The 25,088-nt window shown below is 38.4% G+C and overlaps 1 protein-coding gene across 3 annotated transcripts in view; it reads left to right on the top strand.

Annotated features, from left to right (window-relative positions):
• LOC105706663 (centrosome-associated protein ALMS1-like) overlaps window positions 1–25,088 on the top strand; it is a 103,547-nt gene that overhangs the window by 49,938 nt on the left and 28,521 nt on the right. For all 3 annotated transcript variants that reach the window (XM_064372082.1, XM_064372083.1, XM_064372081.1), the window contains exons 10-11: window positions 12,921–13,037; window positions 17,708–17,903. In XM_064372082.1, coding sequence (XP_064228152.1) covers window positions 12,921–13,037; window positions 17,708–17,903 — 313 coding nt within the window. The remainder of the gene's footprint in view (window positions 1–12,920; window positions 13,038–17,707; window positions 17,904–25,088) is intronic.

The following is a 25,088-nucleotide window of genomic DNA, read 5'->3' as shown; positions in this document are numbered from 1 at the left end:
TTTGCTCTTGTTACCCAGGCTGGAGTGCTATGGCGCTCTCTCGGCTCACCACAACCTCCACCTCCTGGGTTCAAGCAATTCTCCTGCCTCAGCCTCCCGAGTAGCTGGGACTACAGGCGTGTGCCACCATGCCCAGCTAATTTTTGTATTTTTAGTAGAGATGGGGTTTCACCTTGTTGACCGGGATGGTCTTGATCTGTTGACCTCATGATCTACCTGCCTCGGCCTCCCGAAGTGCTGGGATCATAGGTGTGAGCCACCGCACCCGGCCTTTTTTTTTTTTTTTTTTGAGATGGAGTCTTGCACTGTTGCCTAGGCTGGAGTGCAGTGGCATGATCTTGGCTCACTGCAACCTCCGCCTCCCAGGTTCAAGCAGTTCTCCTGGCCCAGCCTCCCAAGTAGCTGGGATTACAGGCACCCACCACCATGGCCCACTAATTTTTTGTATTTTTAGTAGAGATGGGGTTTCACTATGTTGGCCAGGCTGATCCTGAACTCCTAACCTTGTGATCCACCTGCCTCGGCATCCTAAAGTGCTGGAATTACAGGTGTGAGCCATTGTGCCCAGCCTGGTTTTCTATATAGATGTTCGTGTCATCTGCAAACAAAGAGTTTTATTTCCTCCTTTCCAAACTGTGTACCTTTTATTTCCTTTTCTTGTCTTACTGCATTAGCTGTGACCTCCAGTGCACTGTTGGAAAGCAGTGGTGAGAGAGGGTGTATTAGGATGTTATTGTGTTGCTATAAAGAAATACCTGAGGCTGGGTAACTTACAATGAAAAGAGGTTTAATTGGCTCATGGTTCTGTGGAGTACGAGACCTCCGTGGTGCCAGCATCTACTCCTGCTGAGCTTGCAATTGTGGTGGAAGGTAAAGTGGGGGCAGGTGTTTCACATGGCTATAGCAGGAGCAAGGGAGGAGGTGCCACTTTTTTAAACGTTAAACAACCAGGTGTTGTGTGAACTCAGAATGAGAACTCATGTATCACTAAGGGAATGGTGTTAAACTAATCATGAGGGATCTGCCCCCATGATCCCGTCACCTCCCATAAGACCCCCACCTCCAACACTGGTGATTACATTTCAACATGAGATTTGGAGGGAACAGATAACCATATCAGAGAGGGAATCCTTGCCTTGTTCTTGATCTCTTGGAGGGAAAGCTTTAAGTTTCATTAGGTATGATATTAGCTGTAGGATTTTTTGTAGCTACTCTATATCAAATTGAGTATATTCCCCTCTATTCCTACTTTAGTGAGAATTTTTATTGTGACTGGGTTGTCAGATGTTTTCTGCATCTATTACATGATCATGTGATTTTTCTTCTGAAGCTTGTCAATGTGATGGATTACAATAACTGATTTTTTTTTTTTTTTTTGAGACAGGATCTGGCTCTGTCACCCAAGCTAGAGTGCAGTGGTGTGATCTTGGCTCATTGCAACCTCTGCCTCCAGGGCTCAAGCTATCCTCCTACCTCAGCCTCCCAAGTAGCTGGGACCACAGGCATGTGACACCACACCCACCTAATTTTTGTACTTTTTTTTGAGACGAAGGGTCTCACTTTGTTGCCCAGGCTGTTCTCGAACTCCTGAGCTCAAGTGATCTGCTCACCTTGGCCTGCCAAAGTGCTGGAATTAGAGGTGTGAGCCAGTGTCCTCAGCCTTAATTGATTTTTGAATGCTGAACCAAGTTTGCATATATGGGATAAATCCCACTTGGTCATGATGTACAGTACTTTTTGTATGTTGTTAAATTTGATTTGCTAATATTTTGCTGAGAGTTTTTACATTGATGTTCATGAGAGATACTGGTCTGGAGCTTTCTTTTTTTGTAATGTGTTTGTCTGGTTTTGGTATTAGGGTAATAGAGACCTCATAGAATGATTAGGAAGTATCCTCTCTGGTTATGTGTTCTGAGAGATTTTAGAGAATTGGTACAATTTCCTCCTTCAGGGTTTGGTAGCATTATCAGTGAACCTGTTTGGGTCTGGTGCTTTCTATTTTAGAGGCTATTAATTCATGATTCAATTTCTTGAATAGATATAGACCTATTCATTTTATCTATTTTTGTGTCAGATTTGATATACCGTCTCTTTTAAGAAATTGTTCATTTTATCTAGGCTATCAAGTTTGTGGGCATAGAGTTGTTTATAGTGTTCCTTTATTATCCTTTTAATGTCCATAGGATCTCTTGTGATGGCCTCTCTTTCTTTCTTTTCTTTTTTTTTGAGACAGAGTCTTGCTGTATCACCTAGGCTGGAGTGCAGTGGTGCGATCTTCCTCACTGCAACCTCCGCCTCCTGGGTTCAAGTGATTCTTGTGCCTCAGCCACTGGAATAGTGGGATTACAGGTGTGTGCCACCATGCCCGGCTAATTTTCATATTTTTAGTAGATTTAGGGTTTCGCCATGTTGGCCAGGTTGGTCTTGAACACCTGGCCTCAAGTGATCAGCTCACCTTGGCCTCCCAAAGTGCTGGGGTTACAGGAGTGAGCCACTCTGCATGGCCTCATTTTTGACATTTTTAATTTGCATCCTTTATCTTGTTTTATTAGCCTGGCTAGAGGTTTATTGATTTTATTGATCTTTTCAAAAGAACCAACATTTAAGGTTTCACTGATTTTTCTCTTGTATTTGCTATTTTCAGTGTAATTGATTTCTGCTCTAGTTTTTATTTTCTTCTCTTCACTTTAAATATGATTTATTTTTTTTCAGTTTCCTAAGTTGGAAGCTTTGATAATCAATTTCAGATTTTTTTCCTGACATATACATTCAGTGTTATAAATTTCCCAGTAAGCTCTGCTTTTGCTGCATCACAAATTTTGATAAGTCGTGTTATCACTTTCATTTAGTTAAAATATTTTAAAATTTATTTTGAGGGTTCTTCTTTGACCCCCATGTTATTTAGAAATATGTTGTTTAATCTCTAAGTATGTTGGGATTTTCCAGCTATTTTTCTGTTACTGATTTCTAGTTTATTTTTTCCTTTATCGTATGTATTAATACACCATGATGTTTTGATATACATATACCTAGTGACATGGTTGCTCTAGTCAAGCAAATTAACATTCATTATCTCACATAGTTACTGCCTCTTTTTTTTGTGGCAAGAACATCTAATATCTTTTTAGCAGGAATCCTAAATATAATACAATATTATTAAATATGGTACTTATATTTTACATTGAATCTCTAAATTTGCTCATCCATCATATCTGCAACTTTGAATCCTCTGACCTACATCTCCCCGTTTCGTCCCGTCCCTCACTACTTCTTCTTTGTACTTGACTTTAAAAAATAGATTTTATATATAAGTGAGATCATGCAGTATTTTTCTATCTTCTAGGTTCATTCATGTGACAAATGGCAGGATTACCTTCCTTTTTAAGGTTGAATAATATTCCTTCCCCTTCCCCTCCCCATGTGTATGTGTGAGTGTATGTGTGTGTATCTCACAGTTTATCAGTGGATACTTTAGTTGTGTTTGTAGCTATTGTGATAATGCTGCAGTGAACTGGGCAGTGCAGGTATCTTTATGAGGTGATGGTTTCATTTTTTTTTTTTTTTATATCTAATCACCCTCCCACCAGGTGCCACCTCCAACATTGGGGATTATATTTTAACATGAGATTTGGGCGGGGACAAGTATCCAAACTATATCAGGGACATTAACTGCACACAGCAGAACTACAAACAAAATCAGTCACCCCTACGTCTCACACTGTATCTGCACCTACTCCTTTTTTTTTTTAAGAATTAGAAAAAAGAAAGAAAGGAAGAAAAAGAAAGAAAAGAAGAAAGAAAAAAGAAAGAAAAAAAAAGAATGAAAGAAAGAAAGAGGAAGAGAAAGAGGGAGAGAGAACGGGAATCTTGCTCTATTGCCCAGGCTAGAATGCAGTCTAAAAATGGGTATTAAAAACCTCTTTTATGCCAATAAATGTGCTTAACAATGGAGACAGGAAGGAATAAGGGAGGAAAATAACAAACAAGCAGCCAACCTATATTTCATTTAAACCTGTGAAATGCTATGCAGTTGCTGAGGAGTGATTTTCTTCCAATTATGTGGTCACTTTTAGAATAGGTGTGATGCAATACTGAGAAAAATGTATGTTTTGTGGATTTGGGGTGGAGAGTTCTGTAAATGTTTATTAAATTTACTTGTTCCAGGTCTGAGTTCAAGTCCTGGATATCCTTGTTAATTTTCTGTCTCGTTGATCTGTCTAATATTGACAATGTAGTGTTAAAGTCTCCCACTATTATTGTGTGGGAGTCTGAGTCTCTTTGTAAGTCATTAAGAACTTGCCTTGTATCTGGGTGCTCCTGTATTGGGTACATATATATTTAGGATCATTAGCTCTTCTTGTTGCATTGATCCTTTTACCATTTTGTAATGTCCTTCTTTGTCTCTTTTGGTCTTTGTTGCTTTAAAGTCTATTTTATCAGAGACGAGAATTGCAACTCCTGCCTTTTTTTTTCTCTCTCTCCATTTGGTTGGTAAATCTTCCTCCATCCCTTTGTTTTGAGTCTTTGTGTATCCTTGCACGTGAGATGGGTCTGGATGCAGCATACCAATGCGTTTTGGCTTTTTATCCAATTTGCCTGTCATATTGATATATGTGAGTTTAACACTGTTATTTAATGCTAGCTGGCTGTTTTGCCCATTAGTTGATGTAGATTCTTCATTATGGTGATGCTCTTTACCTTTTGGTGTGTTTTTGGAATGGCTGATACTGGTTGTTCCTTTCTACGTGTAATGCTTCTTTCAGAAGCTCTTGTAAAGCAGGCCTGGTGGTGATGAAATCTCTGAGTACTTGCTTGTGCACAAAAAAATTTATTTTTCCTTCACTTATGAAGCTTGGTTTGGCTGGATATGAAATTCTGGGTTGAAAGTTCTTTTCTTTAAGGATGTTGAATATTGGCCCCCAGTCTCTTTTGGCTTGTAGGGTTTCTGCTGAGAGATCTGCTGTGAGTCTGATAGGCTTCCCTTTGTGGGTAACCCGACCTTTCTCTCTGGCTGCTCTTAGTATTTTCTCCTTAATTTCAACCCTGGTGAATCTAACGATTGTGTGCCTTGGGGTTGCTCTTCTTGAGGAATATCTTTGTGGTGTTCTCTGTATTACCTGGAGTTGAGTATTGTCCTGCTTTGCTAGGTTGGGAAAGGTTTCCTGGATAATATCCTGAAGAATATTTTCCAGCTTGGATTCATTCTCTTCGTCACATTTGGGTACACCTATCAAATGTAGATTAGGTCTTTTCACATAGTCCCATATTTCCTGGAGACTTTGCTCATTCCTTTTTACCCTTTTTTCTCTAACCTTGTCTTCTCGTTTTATTTCATTAAGTTGGTCTTCGACCTCTGATATCCTTTCTTCTGCTTGATCAGTTCGACTGTTAAAACTTGTGCATGCTTCGTGAAGTTCTCGTATTGTGTTTTTCAGCTCCATTAATTCACTTATATTCCTCTCTAAATTGTCTATTCTTGTTAGCATTTCGTCAAAACTTTTTTCAAGGTTCTTAGTTTCTTTGCATTGGGTTAGAACATGTTCTTTTAGCTCACAGAAGTTTCTTATTATCCACTTTCTGAAGCCTGATTCTGTCAATTCATCACACTCATTCTCCATCAGGCCTTCTTCCGTTGCTGATGAGGAGCTGTCTTCCCCTGTAGGAGGAGAGGCATTGTGATTTAGGGTGTTTTCAGCTCTTTTGCGCTGGTTTCTTCCCACGTTTGTGGATTTATCTACCTGTCGTCTTTGTAATTGCTGACTTTCAGATTGGGTCTCTGAGTGGACATCCAGTTTGTTGGTGATGAAGTTTTTTCTGTTACTTAGTTTTCCTTCGGCGGACGCCCCTCCCCCACAGAGCTGGACCTTCCCAGGTTCAGCTGTGCTTGCTGTGAAACTCTCAATCCTCAGCGCTTCCAATTGCTTTTTTTTCCGTGGGGGTGGGACCAGCCGAGCCCAATCACCTGGCTTCCTGTCTCAGAGCCTCTTCTTTTTTTTTTTTTAGTTGAACAGTCGACTCTCTCCCAGGTGTTCCAGTTGCCCACTGAAAAGGCACCGGAATCTGTGTAATTTCCCCTGTGGCGACCCACTGCACCGGCTGAAACAGCAGCGTTGAGATTTGTGGCGCTTTTCTGCCAGGGAATCTCCTGGTCTGGCTTCCCGCTTCAGTCCCCTTTTCAATCAGCTGAATGGGCGACTCTGCCTTCCCAGAGCTCCAAACGCCAACTAAAAGGGCACCCAGTCCCATATACTCCGCACTGAGAACCGCCACACCGGGGCGCCGGCACAACTGCTGCGCTGGCCAAAAGAGTCGCGCTGGTGACCTGTGGGGCTACTTCGCTGGGAATCTCCTGGTCCGTGGGCAACATAAATTCATCTGGAAGTGTGGCGTCCACTCACTCTCTGCACTTTCACTGGCAGCTACAATCCTGAGCTGCTGCTAATCAGCCATCTTGGATCTCTCGGTTTCATTTTTTTTAGATTTTTACCCACAAATGGAATTGCTAGGTCATATGGTAGTTCTTTTTTTTTTCTTTCTTACATGGATGGCACTTTTTTTTGTTTTTGAAGACAGTCTTGCTCTGTTGCCCAGGCTGGAGTGCAGTGGTGCGTTCTCTGCTCACTGCAACCTCCGCCTCCTGAGTTCAAGCAATTCTTGTGTCTCAGCCTTCTGAGTAGCCACCCTGCCTGGTTAATTTTTGTATTTTTAGTAGAGATGGGGGTTTCACCATTTTGGCCAGGCTGGTCTTGAACTCCTGACCTCAAGTGATCTGCCCGTCTTGGCCTCCCAAAGTGCTGGCATTACAGGCATGAGACACCACACCCGGTAGTAGTTCTCTTTTTAATTACTAGAAAACTTTATACTGTTTTCTACGGTTGCTGCACTGGTTTATGTTGCCACCAACAGTGTACAAGGATTCTCTTTTTTCCACACCCTTGCCAACACTTATCTCTTGAACCTTTTTGTTTTTTAAATAATAGCCATCTTAACAAGTGTGAGATGATATTTCATTATGGTTTTAATTTGCATTTCCCTGATGATTAGTACTGTTGAGCATCTTTTCATATGCTGGTTGACCATTTTTCTTTTCTTTTTTTCTGTTTTAGAGAAATGTTTATTCAGGTCCTTTTCCCATTTTAAAATCAGGTTATTTTTCTTCTACTGAGTTGTATGAGTTCTTTGTATATTGTGAAAATTGACTCCTTATCAGATGTTACATGGTTTGCAAGTATTTTCTCTTCATCTGTAGTAGACTGTCTTTTCATTTTGTTGATTGTTTTCTTAACTGTGAAACTCTTTAGCTTGATTTAGTTCCATTTACCTATTTTTGCTTTTGTAGCCTGAGCTTTTGTTGTGATATCCCAAAAAAACATTGCCAAGACAAATGTCAAGGAGTTTTTCCCATAGATTTTCTTCTAGGAGTTTTATGGTTTTAAGTCTTCATGTTGTGTTATCTTATCGACTTTGAGTTGATTTTTGTTGGTGGTGTAAGATAAAGGTCCAATTTCATTCTTTTGCATGTGGAAATTTAATTTTCTCAGCACAATTATTTGAAGAGACCTTCTATTCCCTATTGTGTCTTCTTGGTGCCCTTGTCAAAAATTAGTGGATCATATATGTTTGGGTTTATTTTTCTTTCTCTATTCTGTTCCATTGGTTTACATGTCTATTTTTTATGCCAGTATTACACCATTTGGATTACTATAACTTTGTAATATAATTTGAAACCAGAAAGTGTGCTTCCTCCAACTTTGTTTTTGTCTTACAGAATTACTTTGGCTCTTTAGAGTCTTTTGTGGTTCTATATGAATTTTAGAATTTCTTTTCCATTTTTTGTGAAAAATGCCATTGGAATTTTCATAATGATTGCATTGACTTTGTATTGCTTTGGCTAGGACATACATTTTAACAATATTATTATAATCTACGAACATGGAATATCTTTCTATTTAATTGTGTCCTCAATTTATTTCATTAAGAATTTTATAGTTTTCAGTAGACAGATCTTTTGCCTTCTTGGTTACATTTGTTTCTAAGTCTTTTTCTTTGTTTTTTGATGCTATCGTAAGTGGGATGGTTTTCTTGATTTCTTTTTCATATAGGTAGTTATTTGTATACTTAAGTGCAACTGATTTTCATATATTGATTTTGTATCCTGCAGCTTTACTGGATTTATTTATTCTTTTTTCTTTTTGAGATAGTCTCACTATGTCACCCAGGCGGGAGTGCAGTGGCTTGATCCTGGCTCACTGCAATGTCCGCCTCCTGGGTTCAAGTGATTCTCCTGTCTCAACCTCCCAAGTAGCTAGGACTATAGTCACACGCTACCTACCATGCCTGACTAATTTTTTGTATTTTTAGCAGAGACGGGTTTTGCCACTGTTGGCCGGGCTGGTCTCAAACTCCTGACCTCAAGTGATCCACCTGCCTTGGCCTCCCAAAATGCTGGGATTACAGGCATGAGCTACTATGCCTGGCCTATTTATTTTAACAGTGTCTATTTGTGGAGTCTTTGGAGGTTTTCAGTATATTGCATTGTGCCATCTGTGAAAAGAGATAATTTTACTTCCTTCTTTCCATTTATATTTCTTTTTCTTACCTAATTGCTCTAGTAGGATTTCTAATACTATGTTGAATAGAAGGGGGAGAGCAAGCATCTTTGCCTTGTTTCTGATCTTAGAGAAAAAGTTTTCAGTCTTTCATCATTGAGTATGATATGAGCTGTGGGACATATGGCTTTTATTATGTTGAAGTAGTTTTCTTCTATTTGTAGCCTGTTGACTTTTTTTAAATAATGAAATGGTGTTGAATTTTGTAAAGTGTCATTTCTGTTTCATTTGAGATGATCATGTGGTTTTTGTCCTTCCTTCTGTTAACGTGGTGTATTACATTGATCGATTTTTGTATGTTGAACCATCCTTGTATTCCAAGAATTCCACTTGGTTATGATGTGTAATCCTTTTAATGTACTGCTGAATTCTTACTGTTAATTTTTTTTAATGATTTTTACATCAGTACTTATCAGGGATATTAATTTATAGTCTTCTAGTGTCTTTTTCTGACTTTGGTATCAGGATAATGCTGGCCTCGTAGAATAATTTGAAAGTATTCCCTCTTGTGCAATTTTTTGGGATTGTTTCAGGAGGATTGGTGTTAATTCTTTAAATGTTTGGTAGAATTCTCCAGTGAAGCTTTCTTGTCCTGGGCTTTTCTTTTTTTAAAGGTCTCACTTTGTCACCCAGGCTGGAGTGCTGTGGTGCAGTCTCAGCTCGCTGCAACCTCTGCCCTCTGGGCTCAAGCAGTCCTCCCACCTCAGCCTCCCAAATAGCTGGGACCACAGGCGAGCACCACCATGTCTGGCTGTTTTCTTTGTATTTTTTAGTAGAATGGGATCTCACCATATTGCCTAGGCTGGTCTTGAACTCTTGAGCTCATGCAGTTCTCCTGCCTTGTCCTCCCAAAGTGCTGGGATTACAGGTGTGAGCCACTGCACTTGGCCATGGGCCTTTCTTTGTTGAAAGGTTTTGGATTATTGATTCAATTTCCTTGTTACTGGTCTGTTGAGATTTTCTTATTTTTTCATGTTACTCAGTCTTGATAGGCTGTGTGTTTCCAGGAATTTATCTGTTCCTTCTAGACTGTCCAATTAGTTGGAGTACAGTTGTTCATAGTATTCTCTTATAATCCTTTTTATTTCTATGGCATTGGTTGTCACATCCTCTCTTTCATTTCTGAATTTAGTTGAGGCCTTTTTTTTTCTTAGTCTAGCTAAAGGTTTGTCAGTTTTGTTGATTTTTCAAATAACTATTGATTTTCTTGATTTTCTATTGTTTTTCTATTTTCTTTTCTTTATTTCTGCTCTAACCTTTTAAAATTTTTTTCCTTCTGAGCATTTTGAGTTTAGTTTCTTTTTCTGGTTCTTCAAGGTGTAACGTTAGGTTGTTGACCTGAAATTTTTTTTTTAATATAGGCATTTATGACTATAGATTTCCTTCTTTTGCTACATTTCCCTACTTTTGCTGCATTCCATAAGCTTTGATATATTGTGCTTTCATTTTTGTCTTAATGTATTTTCTTATTACCTTTGTTACTTCTTCCTTGACCCGTTGTCTTTTTAAGAGTTTGTTAATTTCTACAAATTTCTTGATTTTCCAGTTTTCTTTCTGCATTTGACTTCTAGTTTCATTCTACTGTGATCAGAAAAGATATCTAATACTTTGTGGCTTAACATGTGGTGTATCCTGGAGAAGTTTCACGTGCACTTGAGAATAATGCTGTTATTGGCTGGAGTGTTCTGTATAAATGTGTTAGGTCCAATTGGTCTATAGTGCTGTTCAGGTCTTTTCTTTCCTTACTGATCTGCCTCATTGTTCTCTCTGTTATGGAAAGTTGGTTATTTGAAGTCTCTCACTGTTTTTGGAGAGCTCCTTTCCAATTTTATCAGTGTTTGCTTTAAGTATTTAGGAGCGCCAGTGTTTGATGCATATATAATTACTATATCTTATTTGTGCATTGACCCCATAATGTTCTTCTTTGTCTATGGTATCAGTTTTCTTTAAAAATGTATTTTGTCTGATATTAGTGTAGCCACTACTGGTCTCTCTTGGTTACCATTTGCATGGCATATCTTTTTCATCCTCTCACTTACAGGCTATGTGTGTCTTAGTTCCAAAGTAAGTGTCTTTTAAACAGCATATAGCTGGGTCCTGTTTTTTAATCCTATGGGTTTTATTTCTGTTTTTTTTTTTATATAATTTCTTTGTCCTTTCCTAGCTTGTTTTTCATTTCCTTCCCTTCTACTTTTCTTTGTGTTTAGTTGATTTTTTGGTGGGGATATATTTTGATTCTCTTTTTTTCTTTTGTGTGTATTCTATAGCTATTTTCTTTGTAGTTACCATGGGAATATCATAAAACTTCTTAGGAGAATAACAACCTGTTTAAACTAGTAACAACTTCACTTCAGTTGGGTGTAAAAACTCTAGTCCTTTTGGCTTTGCCCCCCAACCTCCACTTCCTGGATTCAAGTGATTCTCCTGCTTCCGCCTCCCAAGGAACTGGGACTACAGGCACGCACCACCATGCTTGGCTAATTTTTATATTTTTAGCAGAGATGGGGTTTTGCCATTGTTGGCCAGGCTGGTCTCAAACTCCTGACTTCACATGATCTACGTGCCTTGGCCTCCCAAAGTGCTGGAATTTCAGGCATGAGCCACTGCACCTGGCCAAAGTATTAGTACCCTGTTGACAACATTTTACTGGTGTCACAAGTAACATGTTTATATATTGTTTAATCATTAACATAGTTTCTTAGTTTGTTTTCTCTTGCTCATAACAGAATACATGAAATGGGTAATTTATTTTATAACATTATGGAGGCTGAGAAATCCAAGATCAAGGGTGAGGGCCTGATGAGGACCTTCTTGCTAGTGGGGACTCTGCAGAATCCTGAGGTGGTACAGGCACATGGTGAGGGGGTTGAGCATGCTAGCTCAGGTCTCTCTTCCTCTTCTTATAAAGCCACCAGTCTGCTCTCATGATAAGCCGTTAATCCATCAATCCATTAATCAGTTCAGATCTGCCCTCATGTTTAATTGATTCATGAGAGGCCAGATCCCTCATGACCCAGTCACCTCTGAAAGGGTCCACCTCTCAATACTGCCACACTGGGGATTAAGTTTTAACATGAGTTTTAGAGGGGATACATACTCAAATCATAGCATGTAGATTCATAGTTATTTTTTTTGCTTTTATCTTTTATATCCTATAAAAGAATTAAAAGTGGAGTTACCAAAATTGAAATAATATCTTTTATCTTTTTATATTTGTTTGTATATTTACCTTTACCAGAGAACTTATATTTTCCTATGGCTTCAAGTTACTATCTAGCATCCTTTAGTTCCAACTTGAAAGACTGCCGTTAGCATTTCTTCCAGGTCAGTGGTAATGAACTCTCTCAGCTTTTGTTTATCTGTGAATGTTTTAATTTTTCCTTTTACAGATGCATGCCACCATGCCCGGCTAATTTCTGTATTTTTAGTAGAGACGGGTTTTCACCATATTGGCCAGGCTGGTCTCGAACTCCTGACCTCAGGTGATTCTCCTGCCTCGGCCTCCCAAAGTGCGGGGATTACAGGTGTGAGCCACTATGCATCTTATATCTTTCTTTATCTCTTGGAGGATCTGCAATACTATTTTAAAGTCTTTTGGAAGTGTAGTTTTTAATCTAATTTTTGGTAAGAGGGTTATTTTGTTTTCTCTTTGTGTGCATTCTTCTCTGCCTACTCTTTTTGTGGTTGTTTCTGCTTTGTCCCTTATGGCTTCTTCAGAAGGAAATCTTATATTGGAATCTCTGGGTTCTTACTCTTCAGGGATATTGGAAAAAATCTCAAGAACCAATCCCTGAACCAGTGGGTGGCTTGACCAGGTCATTTTTGTTTTATTGCCTGTAGTCTGTCCATTTGTGTTCCTTCAGCCTTGGGCTATGGTCACAGCTTTTATTGCCTTCTTTCATCAGTAGGAGAGCCCTACTCTAACCCCTTACTTCGCAAAATGACCCATGCTATGAGTTGATTTCAATCCCTGTTATTGGGGTTGATTCTTAACTGTCTCAACCAATAAGATTTACAGGTAGACAACTTGCTTGTTTCTGTTTGCTTCTTTTACCTCTGTGGGTGAAGGAGATTAAGGAACTGCTGTGGTTTATGCATAAGTATGTTGGATCTTAACTGAGTAACCTTAAGTCCCTGTTTTCTTATTTTTAAATAAGGATAATAGCTTATATAATGGTTGTGAAATCAAAATGTCATATATGTGAAAGGGCTTTATAAATTGAGGAATGTGGTCTAAATATTAGTTTATTTTTGGTATATAATCATAGTGATTGTGTTATTACTCTATTTAAGTCTGCTTTTGGTTTTCAGATTGTTCCATTGACCTGTCATGTGTGGCAGCAGTTATTATATCAAAGCAATGGTAGAACACAAATTTCTGATACTAATGTGGAAACAGCAGCTCAACAGGGTTCTGGGGATGATCAGGTATGTCTTCTGCAACTGGCAAACTTTTTTTTTTTTTTTTTTTTTTGATAAGCAGCACAAGAAATTCTGATTTAGCTCTGAAGAATGGAAAGAAATAAATTAATATTGTTTTCATTTTTCTTTTTTTTTTTTAATAAAAAGACAGGGTCTCACTCTGTCACCCAGCATGGAGTATAGTGGCATAATCATAGCTCACTGCACCTTCCAACTTCTGGGTTCAAGTGATCCTCCTGCCTCAGCCTCCTGAGTAGCTGGGACTACAGACAAACACCATCACACCCACCTAATTATTTTTTAAAAATTTTTTATAGTTGGGGTCTTGCTTTGTTGCCCAGGCTGGTCTTGAGCTTTGGCCTCAAGTGATCCTTTGCCTTGGCCTTCCAAAGTGCTAGGATTATAGGAGTGAACCACCACTTCTGGCCAAATATTCTATTTTTCTAATAGATTGTTGTAAACTTTATGTAGAGGAACAGTTCACTTTTTTTGAAGGGAGGTCTCAGGACTCTTATTTTTATTTTTAAAACATTTTATAGAGATGAGGTTTCTCGAGACTGGGCTGGTCTCGAATTCCTGGCCTGAAACGATCCTCTTACCTCGACCTCCTCAACTATTGAGATTACAGGTGTGAGCCACTGCACCTGGCCTTAGGACTCTGTATTCTTCAAAAGTATTCTTAAGAGTTTTTATTTATGTGGATTATCTATATAGATATTTAGGATCCAAGAAATTAAAACATTTAATAATATTTATTTTAAAATTTATTTTGAAAGAACCTGTTACATATTACCATAAATAATATATTTTAAAGTAAAAAATGACTATTTTCCAAAACAAAAAAATTAGTTGGAAGAATAGCATTGTTTAAATTCTGGCTAAATAGAAGTCAGTTGGTGCATCATTCAGGGTTCTCCAGAGAAACAGAAACAATAGGATGGAGATAGATACAGCTATCTGTGTACATCTGTCTGTCTATGTGTATATATATCTGTATTGATATTTATGGTAAGGAATTGGCTTACGTAATCATGGAGGCTGAGAAGTCTGAAGATCTGCAAGCTGGAGCCCCAGGAGAGCTGATGGTATAGTTCCAATTCAAGTCCAAAGGCTTGAGAACCAGGAGAGCCAGCGGTGTAAGTTTTGATCTGAGTCTGAAGGTAGAAGATCCTTCAGCTGGAAGACGATCAGGCAGAGAGAGCACATTCTGTCTTGCTCAGCCTTTTGTTCCATTTAGGCCTTCTAGGGACTGGATTAGACCCACCCACATTGGAGAGAGTAACCTGGTTTACTTAGTTTCCAGATTCAAATATTAATCTCATTGAAACGCACCTCACAGGCTGGGAACAGTGGCTAACACCTGTAGTCCCAGCACTTTGGGAGGCTGAGGCGGGTGGATTACCTGAGGTCAGGAGTTCAACACCAGCCTGGCCAACATGGCAAAACCTTATCTCTACTAAAAATACAAAAATTAGCTGGGCGTGGTGGTGCACACCTGTAATCTCAGCTACTTGGGAGGCTGAGGCAAGAGAACTACTTGAACCCAGGAGGCGGAGGTTGCCATGAGCCAAGATTGTGCCACTGCACTCCAGCCTGGGTGATGGAGTGATACTCTGTCTCAAAAAAACAAAACAAAACAAAACAAAACAAACTAAAAGAACATTGGGAGGCCGAGGTGGATGGATCGTGAGGTTAAGAAATCGAGACCATCCTGGCTAATAGGGTGAAACCCCATCTTTACTAAAAATACAAAAAAAAAATTACCAGGTGTGGTGGCACGCACCTGTAATCCCAGCTACTCGGGAGGCTGAGGCAGGAGAATCGCTTGAACCTGGGAGGCAGAGGTTGCAGTGAGCCGAGATTGTGCCATTGTACTCCAGCTTGACGATAGAATGAGACTCTTATCTCAAATAAACAACAACAACAACAAAACCACACAGCTCACAGACATATCCAAAGTAATGTTTAACCACATATCTGGACACTCCATGACCCAGTCAATTTGATACATAAAATTACCTATCATAGCTGGATTCGCAATCTGCTCTGTATTTCATTCGTTGGGATATATTGTTTTGGTTGAAGTATATGAAGACAATCTGGCCTCACATAGATGAAAAAGGAGTTAGGGAAAGGAGGCTGTCATTCAGTCCCTGAAAGAATGTCAGTGACCCTCAGGGATCTTTGAACCACCCTTTGAGAACCACTGTTCTAGAACATAGTTATAAACTTTGAAGAACTGGAATAATCACGAGCAGATAAGAAAAAAGCTCATATAGAGTTATTGGAGGAAAAATGTAGTCATACTAATAATGGTTAAATATTTAAGGTTGATTAATAACTTGAGTATCAGATTTCTTCTAATACCTTCAGTTTTCTTTAAACTGCAGTGATTACCTGTTAGATGCAAGATATGGAGGGAGGGAGATACACTATCATTGAGAGAAAGGAGTTAAGACATTCCCTGACCATAAACAGCACAGTACCTGTCTGTGGCCATTAAATGGAAGAGGATTGTTTTGGGTTGAATTGTGCCCTCCCAAATTATATGTTGAAGTCCTAATCCCCAGTACCTCAGAATGTGACCTTATTTGGAAATAAGGTGATTGCAGATGTAATTATTTAAGATCTCACTGGAGTAGGATGTGCTCTTAATCCAATATGCCTGGTGTCCTTGTGAAAGAGGAAAGCACCATGTGAGGAGAAAAACATACGAGGAGAGGATGGCCATGTGAAGATGGAGGCAGAAACTGGAGTTATGCTGCCACATCCAGGGAATGGAGGCGGAAACTGGAGTTAGCTTACAGAAGGTAGAAGTAGCAAAGAAGGATCCTTCCCTAGAGGCTTCAGAGGGAGCACGACTCTGCCAACACTTTGATTTCAGACTTCTGGCCTCCAGAACTGCGAGAGAATAAATGTCTGTTGTTTTAAGCCACCTAGTTTGTGTCACTTTGTTATAGCAGCTCTAGGAAACTAATACAGGGACGTATTTCTGAATAATATTTTCTGAGGGCATGTTTTTGGTAGAGCAAAGTCCAAAAATTGATGTCTTCCTTTTGTTCCTGTTTTATAAAATATGAACCATGATGGATCCTAAAGTACTTCATTTCATCCTTTATGCCTGGGTTCTTCAGAGTAGCTGGAACATTATGCCACTTTCTAGTTCACTTCCTTCTTTATTCCTTTTTATTGTATCATTGTTCATCTTTGTTACTGTCATCTGAGTTACCTTTCTTTATTCATGGAAAACTAGCTCTTGCTACATTGTCTTCTTCTCTTTTTTAGTTTCTTTAACGTCAACATATGTTACCCTTTCAATGCCTGAAGTTCTCAGACATTTCATCTAACCTCCAGCGATCTTTACTTCCATGTCTCCTTCCAGTCTGCTCCTACCTGTATGTAGTTACTCATCCCATGATCACAGTCTAGACCTTGTCATCACCAGCTACTTCACTACAAATGTCTCATCCTCTCTTCCCTTCCAGCTACTGCTTCATTCAGTATTCTGCTCCCTGTTACAGTGAATTTTTTTTTTTTTGAGACAAAGTCTCGCTCTGTCTCCCAGGCTGGAGTGCAGTGGCAGGATCTGATCTTGACTCTCTGCAACCTCCACCTCCCGGTTTCAAGCGATTCTCCTGCCTCAGCCTCCTGAGCAGCTGGGATTACAGGTACATGCCACAACGCTTGGCTAATTTTTGTATTTTTAGTACATAGACGGTTTCACTATGTTAGTCAGGCTGGTCTTGAACTCCTGACCTTGTGATCCACCCGCACTGGCCTCCCAAAGTGCTGGGATTATAGGCGCAAGCCTATAAGTGGTCTCATATAGAGAATACTTCAGGTTTAGGTTTGTAATAGTTTTTTCAGTTTTATTATCAAATTATATTATCATGTAGAACCAAATTTATTGATTTAATGATGAGAACTAACAATATAGTAGAAATGCTAGTGATTCTTCAGCATTTTAAGAGACGTGTAGTAGGACCCACAAATCGGCCCAGCCTTTGCGTGCACCATATCTGGGTCCTCCAGCGTGGCCGCTATGAAGAAAGTGGTTCAACAACTCTGTCTGAAGACTGAGCTCAACTGTGTAAAAGTTTCCCAGGCAGCTGCAGACTTGAAACAATTCTGTCTGCAGATTGTTCAACATGACCTTCTGCTGACTGGAGTATCGTTGAGTATAAATCCTTTGAGACCCAGAAAGTCTGTTCCTTTTTGTAGTAAAATGAATCTTTGAAAGGTTTCCCAAGCCACTTCTTATGATACAGTGAATATTAAAAGAGAGCTACATTTGAAGCCTGTACAGAAGCTTATCCCTGAAACACATGTGCCATAATATACAAGCTCTACTTTTGTCAGTCCTTAACTTCTACCTTTCTGAATTTTCATGGATTTCTATTTCACAAGGGTAATTGTTTTATATATACTGGCAGCAGCAACAATAAAACTTAGTATGAAAAGTTTTTTTTTGCATTAAAGAGGTGTAGTAATGGGAAGAGGTCTAAAATGTAGTTAATATTGTGAGAAACAGAACAGCTTTACATTTTCTAAACGCTGATGAGAATGTCATTAAGTAGGAAGCTGTATGATACACGAGTGAGCATTTTAATCTAAATATTAGTATGTATGGTAACTCAGTTAATGACTTAGCATGTTCTCCTTTAAAATTGTTTTAGGAATCAGAATGTTGGTATTATCTTTCTCAAGAAGTGGACTCTTCCCAAACCTTGGTTACATCCGAGACCAGGTTTAATGTGAGAACGGAAGATACCGAAGTGACAGACTTCCCCTCTCTGGAGGAGGGTATATTGACCCAATCAGAAAATCAAGTAAAGGAACTCAACAGAGATCTCTTCTGTTCTCCATTGCCAGGTAATGCCTCTTTATTTTACTAGTAGGAATACCTCACTTCACATTTGTAAGTTTTGCGGGGACTGCAAGTCTTGTAACTTTACCTTTTTGAGTTAAGGAGCTCTGTAGAGCCCTACTCAAAGGGATGAGCTTATTTTATTTTATTTTTTTAAACTGGTTCACTAATCTAATTAAGTTTACAGTTGCCTCTCATTTTATCATATCCCATTGCTCACAGAAGGCAGAAAGGTGATAACTTTCTACTGTGTGTGCCTCCTCAGTCTTGAATTTGCAGTTTTTGGGGTGAATAATATATTATGCTTTGGTTCTCTCAGCAATGGAGACTCCATGATTCCTCCAAAAAACAAAAAACAAATGTTTATTATATTTACCTTTTTTGATTTTTAGAATTAATTAAGGCATGTGCTATTGTCCTCAGCTTTCAAACCAAAAATTGAGGTAAAGAGGTTGAGTGGCTTATCTGGGGTAGATCTTGCTGCTTTCCTCTGTTTATTATAGAACTGATTTATTAGCTCTTTTTTTTTTTTTGAGACAGAGTTTCGCTCTTGTTACCCAGGCTGGAGTGCAATGGCGCGATCTTGGCTCACCGCAACCTCCGCCTCCTGGTTTCAGGCAATTCTCCTGCCTCAGCCTCCTGTGTAGCTGGGATTACAGGCACATGCTACCATGCCCAGCTAATTTTTTGTATTTTTAGTAGAGACGGGGTTTCACCATGTTGACCAGGATGGTCTCGATCTCTTGACCTCGTGATCCACCTGCCTCGGCCTCCCAAAGTGCTGGGATTACGGGCGTGAGCCACTACGCCTGGCCCTATTAGCTCTTTATAAAAGATAAACTTTTAGTACTTTTATAATCATTAAGGGATTCAATCATGAAGATGGTTTTATAATTTTTTTTTTTTTATGAGAGAAAGAAAAAAGGGGGAGAGAGAACAGGATTCTTGCTCTATTGCTCGGGCTGGAATGCAACGAAAAATAGGTATTAAACACCTCCTTTATGCCAGTAATTGTGCTTAACAACGGAGACAGGAAGGAATAAGGGAAGAGAATAACAAACAGCCAACCAATATTTCATTTAAGTCTGTGAAATGCTGTGCAAATGCTGAAGAGTGATTTACTTCCAATTATGTAGTCACTTTCAAAATAGGTGTAATATGATACTGAGAAAAATGTATGTTCTGTGGACCTGGGATGGAGAATTCTATAAATATTCACTAAGTTTACTTATTCCAGGTCTAAGTTCAAATCATAGATGTCCCTATTAATTTTCTCTGTTGTTGATCCGTCGAATATTAACAATGTGGTGTCAAAATCTCCCACAATTATTGTGCAGGAGTTCAGGTCTCTTTATAAGTCATTAAGAACTTGTCTTATGTATCTGAGTGCTCTTGTATTGGGTGCTTATATATTTATAATCATTAACTCCTGCTGTTGCATTGATCTTTTTACCATTATGTAATGTCCTTTGTTTCTTTTAGTCTTTGTTACTATTAAAGTCTATTTTGTGAGAGAAGAAAGTTCCAACTCCGTGTTTTTTTTTTTTTTTTCTCTCCATTTAATTGGTGAATCTTCTTCCATCCCTTTGTTTTGAGTCTTTATATGTTGTTGCTTGTGAAACAGATCTGGATACAGCGTACCGATGGGTTTTGACTTTTTATTCAATTTGCCTGTCTGTGTCTTTGATTGGGGCATTTAATCCATTTAAATTTAGAATTAATATTACTATTTGTGAGTTCAATATTGTCATTTAATGCTAGCTGGCTATTTTGCCCATTAGCTGATGTAGATTCTTCATTATAGAGATACTCTTTACGTTTTGGTAAATTTTTGGGATGACTGATACTGGTTGTTCCTTTCTGTTTGTAGTGCTTCTTTCAGAAGCTCTTGTAAAGCAGGCCTGGTGGTGATGAAATCTCTTGAGTGCTTGCTTGTTCGCAAAAAATTTAATTTTTCCTTCACTTATGAAGCTTAGTTTGGCGGGATATGAGATTCTGGGTTGAAAATTCTTTTCTTTGAGGATATTGAATATTGACCCCCATTCTCTTTTAGTTTGTAGGGTTTCTGGTGAGAGGTCTGCTGTGAGTCTGATAGGCTTCCCTTTATGGGTAACGTGACCTTTCTCTCTAGCTGCCCTTAGAATTTTCTCCTTTATTTCACCCCTAGTGAATCTAGCGATTTTGTGTCTTGGAGTTGCTCTACTTGAGGAATATCTTTGTGGTGTTCTCTGAATTAGCTGGAGTTGAGTATTGTCCTGCCTTACTAGATTAGGAAAGTTTTCCTGAATAATATCCTGAGGAATATTTTCCAACTTGGATTCATTCTCTTCATGACATTCAGGTATACCTGTCAATTGTAAATTAGGTCTTTTCACATAGTCCCATATTTTTTGGAGACTTTGCTCATTCCTTTTTACTCTTTCTTCTCTAATCTTGTCTTCTCGTTTCATTTCATTAAGTTGGTCTTCGACCTCTGATATCCTTTCTTCTGCTTGATCAATTCGACTGTTAAAACTTGTGCATACTTCGCGAAGTTCTCGTATTGTGTTCTTCAGTTCCATTAATTCACTTATATTCCTCTCTAAGTTGTCTATTCTTGTTAGCATTTTGTCAAACCTTTGTTCAAAATTCTTAGTTTCTTTACATTGGGCTAGAACATGTTCTTTTAGCTCATTAAAGTTCCTTATTATCCACTTTCTGAAGCCTAGATCTGTTAATGGAATGCACTCGTTCTCCATCAGGCCTTGTTCTCTTGTTGATGAAGAACTGTGATCCCCTGTAGAAGGAGAGGGATTCTGATTTTGGGTTTTCTCAGCCTTTTTACGCTGGTTTCTTCCCATCATTGTGAGTTCATCCACCTGTCGTCTTTGTAATTGCCTACTTTCAAATTAGGTCACTGAGTGGACGTCCAACTTGTTGATTCCCGGCGCCAAAATCTGAGCAACCCACTGCGCCGGCCAAAACAGTGGCATTAAGATTCGTGGTGCTTTTCTGCCTGGGAATCTCTGTTCTGGCTTCCCTCTTGAGTCCCTTCTTCAATCAGGTAAATGGGCGACTCTGCCTTCCCAGAGCTCCAAACGTCGACCAGAAGGGGACCCAGTCCCGTTTACTCTGCACCAAGAACTGCCGTGCCGGAGCGCCGGCAAAACCAGCACACCGGTCACAAGAGTCGCCCTGGCGACCCGTGGGGCTCCTCCGCTGGGAATCTTCCAGTCTGTGGGTAACAAAAATTTGTCTGAAAGTGTGGCGTCCTCTCATTCTGTGTGCTTTCTCTGGGAGCTACAATCCTGAGCTGCTAGTGATCAGCCATCTTGGATCTCTCTGGTTTCATAGTTTTGTATAGAAGGATGAATAGGACTTAATTCAGCAAGTTCTTTGCAAACATAAACTAATGCTATCCAAATCAAGATATTAGTGCCAATGTGTTCTATGATGTGGATCATTAAAGTCAATTTTAGGTCCACATTTTAAGAAAGATGTTGACAAAGTTAGAGTACCTTTGTGGGAAGAGATGACTATCTTTTGATAGACAAAAGAGAAGACTTTGCTATGGTCAAATATTTGAAGGGCTGTTATACTAAAGAGGAAGCAACTTATTCATTCATGTAGCAGATATCTAAGTGCCTCCTGTGTGTTTGATGTTAGGGATATATAGATGAAAGCTACCTCCTCTTCTGGGAAGGCAATCAGTAAACGGAAAATAACAGTACTATGGGATTTGTGTTGTAATGGTGTAGAGCAGGAGTCAGCAAACTATAGCTTACAGGCCAAGGCTTGATTTTGTACTGTTCATCAGCTAAGAATGATTTTTGCATTTTGTAAAGGATTGTAAAAACAAACAACAGTAGTATATGTGACAGATTATATGTGACCAACAAAACCGAAAATATTTACCATCTTACCCTTTATAAAAAAATGTTTGCTAACTCGTAGTCTAGAGGTTAAAATGAATATATAACTTAAAGGGAAACTGTTTTTCAAATTGATGTAAAAAAGAACTTTCTAATAGTCAAAGCCATTTAATAGTAGAAAAGGCTATATTAAACAACAAAAAGTGAGCTTCATGTCACTGCAGGATATCTAGCAAAATTCTGTGTTAGCATTATAGCTCTGGGGAGGAGATTGTATTTTGTGACCTCCAAAATGTTTTCTAATGTAAAGTTTTATTCTACTGTCTCATTTACTATAGACAGGGCAGAACATTTTAAATTATTGGAGTAGATTCCTGCATCTGATAGGCAGAGGACATTTTATCATTGCTGTTTTATTATGTGTAAGTACTAACATTCTGATAATTAGGCTCTCACCAGTGGCAAATGTCATTGATGATGGCTGGTGCCAAAATGGTTAGATACCTCAAAAAAGAGGGAGCCAAGCCAGTAACAGATGTCCAAACTTGAGGAAACAAGAAGCAGTTGAAAGCTGTAAAAAAAAGGCATGGCAAATAAAATACACCACCTTCCCATCACACACAAACACAGATAATGTTGTACACTTAAGAATCATTAACTCTTCAGTTTTGGCGCGCTCCTTTAGGAAAATACGTTTTCCCATTTACCTGATTTAACTGTCCAACTCCAACCTGAAATATTCTTAAATATTTAAGGAGATGCTGAAATGCTGCTTATAACTTACTTGTTACTTACTATTCCTTACTTATACCTAAATAGCTATTTTAGGTACTGAGGATTTCTGTAGGTTTTGAAACCTGGTAAGGGATAACTCTAATTTTTTTGAGAAAAGACTTTCAGGTTCTTTAAATACTCAGCCTACAATTAACTGGAAATAGGAAAATTGCTTTACTTGCCCAAAGGTCCCCCTTGTAGCATTAGCCCTAGTGTATTTGGGGATTTGTTAAAAACTCTTCATGATTTTTAGACGGGTGAAGAACTGTTATGGAGGTTTAAGACTGATTCTCTGTGCCAAGGCCAAAGAGGAACCATACCAATGTTCCTTGGTGGCAAAGGTTATTGTTATATATCAGTTTCTTGTTTTTAATTAATTCATTCAGTAAATAACTCTGTTTTGAGTACCTATTAAATGTAGCAGGTACTTTGCTAGGCACTGAGGATATAGCTATGGATAAAGTAGACACAGAATTGATAATTTAGATGGGAAGTGGATAGATCAAAGATTAAAACAAGAGGGTGATAAATTACATGGAAGATGTGCAGGGTATGTGAGCAGTGACAGTACATGTTTTGACCAAGTGAAGGGCAGATGACAACATGGTGAGATCTGTGAACCCTTGGTTTGCAGTAATTTCAGGGGGAACAGTGGTGTGAGAGAGGAGTCCTCACTTTGTACACAGTACACTTTGTACACTTTGTTACATCATTCTGAAATCAAGAAAGTATACTGATTAAAATACAAATGATTTAAGTCAACATTCAGGAAATCACAAGAATTTTTTTTTGTTTTTTCATTAAAGCAGCAGTTAAACTTTTTGGGTAACAGAATTCTTTTACACATTGAAAAATCACTGACAACTCCAAAGAGCTTTTGTTTGTTTGGGTTATTGATATTTCCCACATTAGAAATTAAAACTGAAAAATTAAATATGTATTTATTAATTCATTGAAAGAGTACATATTTTATAGAAAAAGAACTTTTCCAATACAAAAATGTGTAGAAGTATGGCCATGTTTTACTTAAACAATTCTGTAATGTCTTGACTTAATAGAAGACAGCAAGATTCTTATGCCTGTTTCTGTATTCAATCTGTTGCCGTATCTTACGTTCTGTAGCTTCTGGAAAATGTCACAGTATCCTTTTGAGAGAATGAGAGTGATTAAGGCAAATGATATCTTAATATTATTTTGAATAAAATTTTGACACTAGGTACCCCGTAAGAGTGTCTTAGGGCTCAGGAGCTTCTATGCCGTACTTTGACATGATAGTAAGAGCATTTGCTAAAAGTTGGAATGCTTGGGTTCAAATCTCACTCTGGCATTTCAGCTACTTGAATGTGGACAAGTTACTGCTTCGTAAGTTTTGTAATCATGTTTCCTCACCTGTAAGATATGTATAATAATACCTATCTTTCAAGGTTGTCATGAGGATTAAATGAAATAGTGTATGTTAAGTGCCTGGACCTTGTCAGGCTCTCAATAAATGGTAGCTGCTACTGCTGTTACTTTTACATTATTATTATAATGCTTGTAGAATTCTCCATATGGTAGCATATATAGGTGCTTTAAAGTATTTAAGTAAATCATTGATTTTCAGCATTACTCAGCATTTTTATATTTGAACCTTTACAGTCATACAAGATAGCTTTGCTTCTCCTGATTTGCCTTTGTTGACATGTTTGACACAAGACCAAGAATTTACACCTGATTCTTTATTTCATCAAAGTGAACTAAGTTTTGCACCTCTGCGGTAGGATGATGATTCATTTGCATGTAACCTTTCTCCTTTCTTGTTTTATGTTGTTACTAATATTAGTGACTTCAGGCCAAGGCAGGACTTTGATGTGGGACTTAGATACTCTTAGCACACACTCTGAAGGTAACGAAGTCCTATACTAAGACTTGATGCATATTAATTTGGCAGAGTAACGTGTAGAGATGAATCAGATGACTGTAGTTTGTTTAAAAATAATTCCTAATGTATTCAGGTATTTCTAATGTATTCAGGTATTTCAGGCATATTTTAATTTAGAAGGCACACTAGATTTTCCTTCTTATAAACCTCCCCATCTGTTGCCCATCATCTCTCTCCTCCCTCTCACCTTTATTCTGCAAAAAGCATTTATTTCTAGGTGACTAACTTGTTTGGCACTCTGATTTTATTCAGCTGTTATTGAATGAGACCAGTTAGCTCTCCTTACTTTATAGGAGGTGTGAATATGAAGTAAGAAGCTTTTTATAAACAGACATATGCAAATTAACAGATACTCCAAATTCATGTCCTTTAGAATAGTCATAATGGGAGAAAAGTCTGGAATGTTCAAAAAACATATTTGGAATTATTCAAGAATGGTTTCCTCTTTTAGAAGTGAAAAAAAAAAAACCCACCTTAAATTAAAAACTATAGATGTTTAGAAAGCAAAAAGTAACCCCTGTCCTTATACTATATATTACCTTGTATCACTTTTATGAAAAGTGATCTGTACACATTAAGTCATCAACTAATGATTAAGTTACTGTTGTGTTTTCGTAATAGATCGCTTCTTGAGTGGTGTTCTT

The sequence above is a fragment of the Aotus nancymaae genome, unplaced genomic scaffold, assembly GCF_030222135.1.
Source record: "Aotus nancymaae isolate 86718 unplaced genomic scaffold, 86718_ANA_hifiasm-v0.15.2.pri h1tg000338l, whole genome shotgun sequence".
Classification (NCBI taxonomy): domain Eukaryota; kingdom Metazoa; phylum Chordata; class Mammalia; order Primates; family Aotidae; genus Aotus; species Aotus nancymaae.
This window is presented reverse-complemented; position numbering and strand designations above follow the sequence as displayed.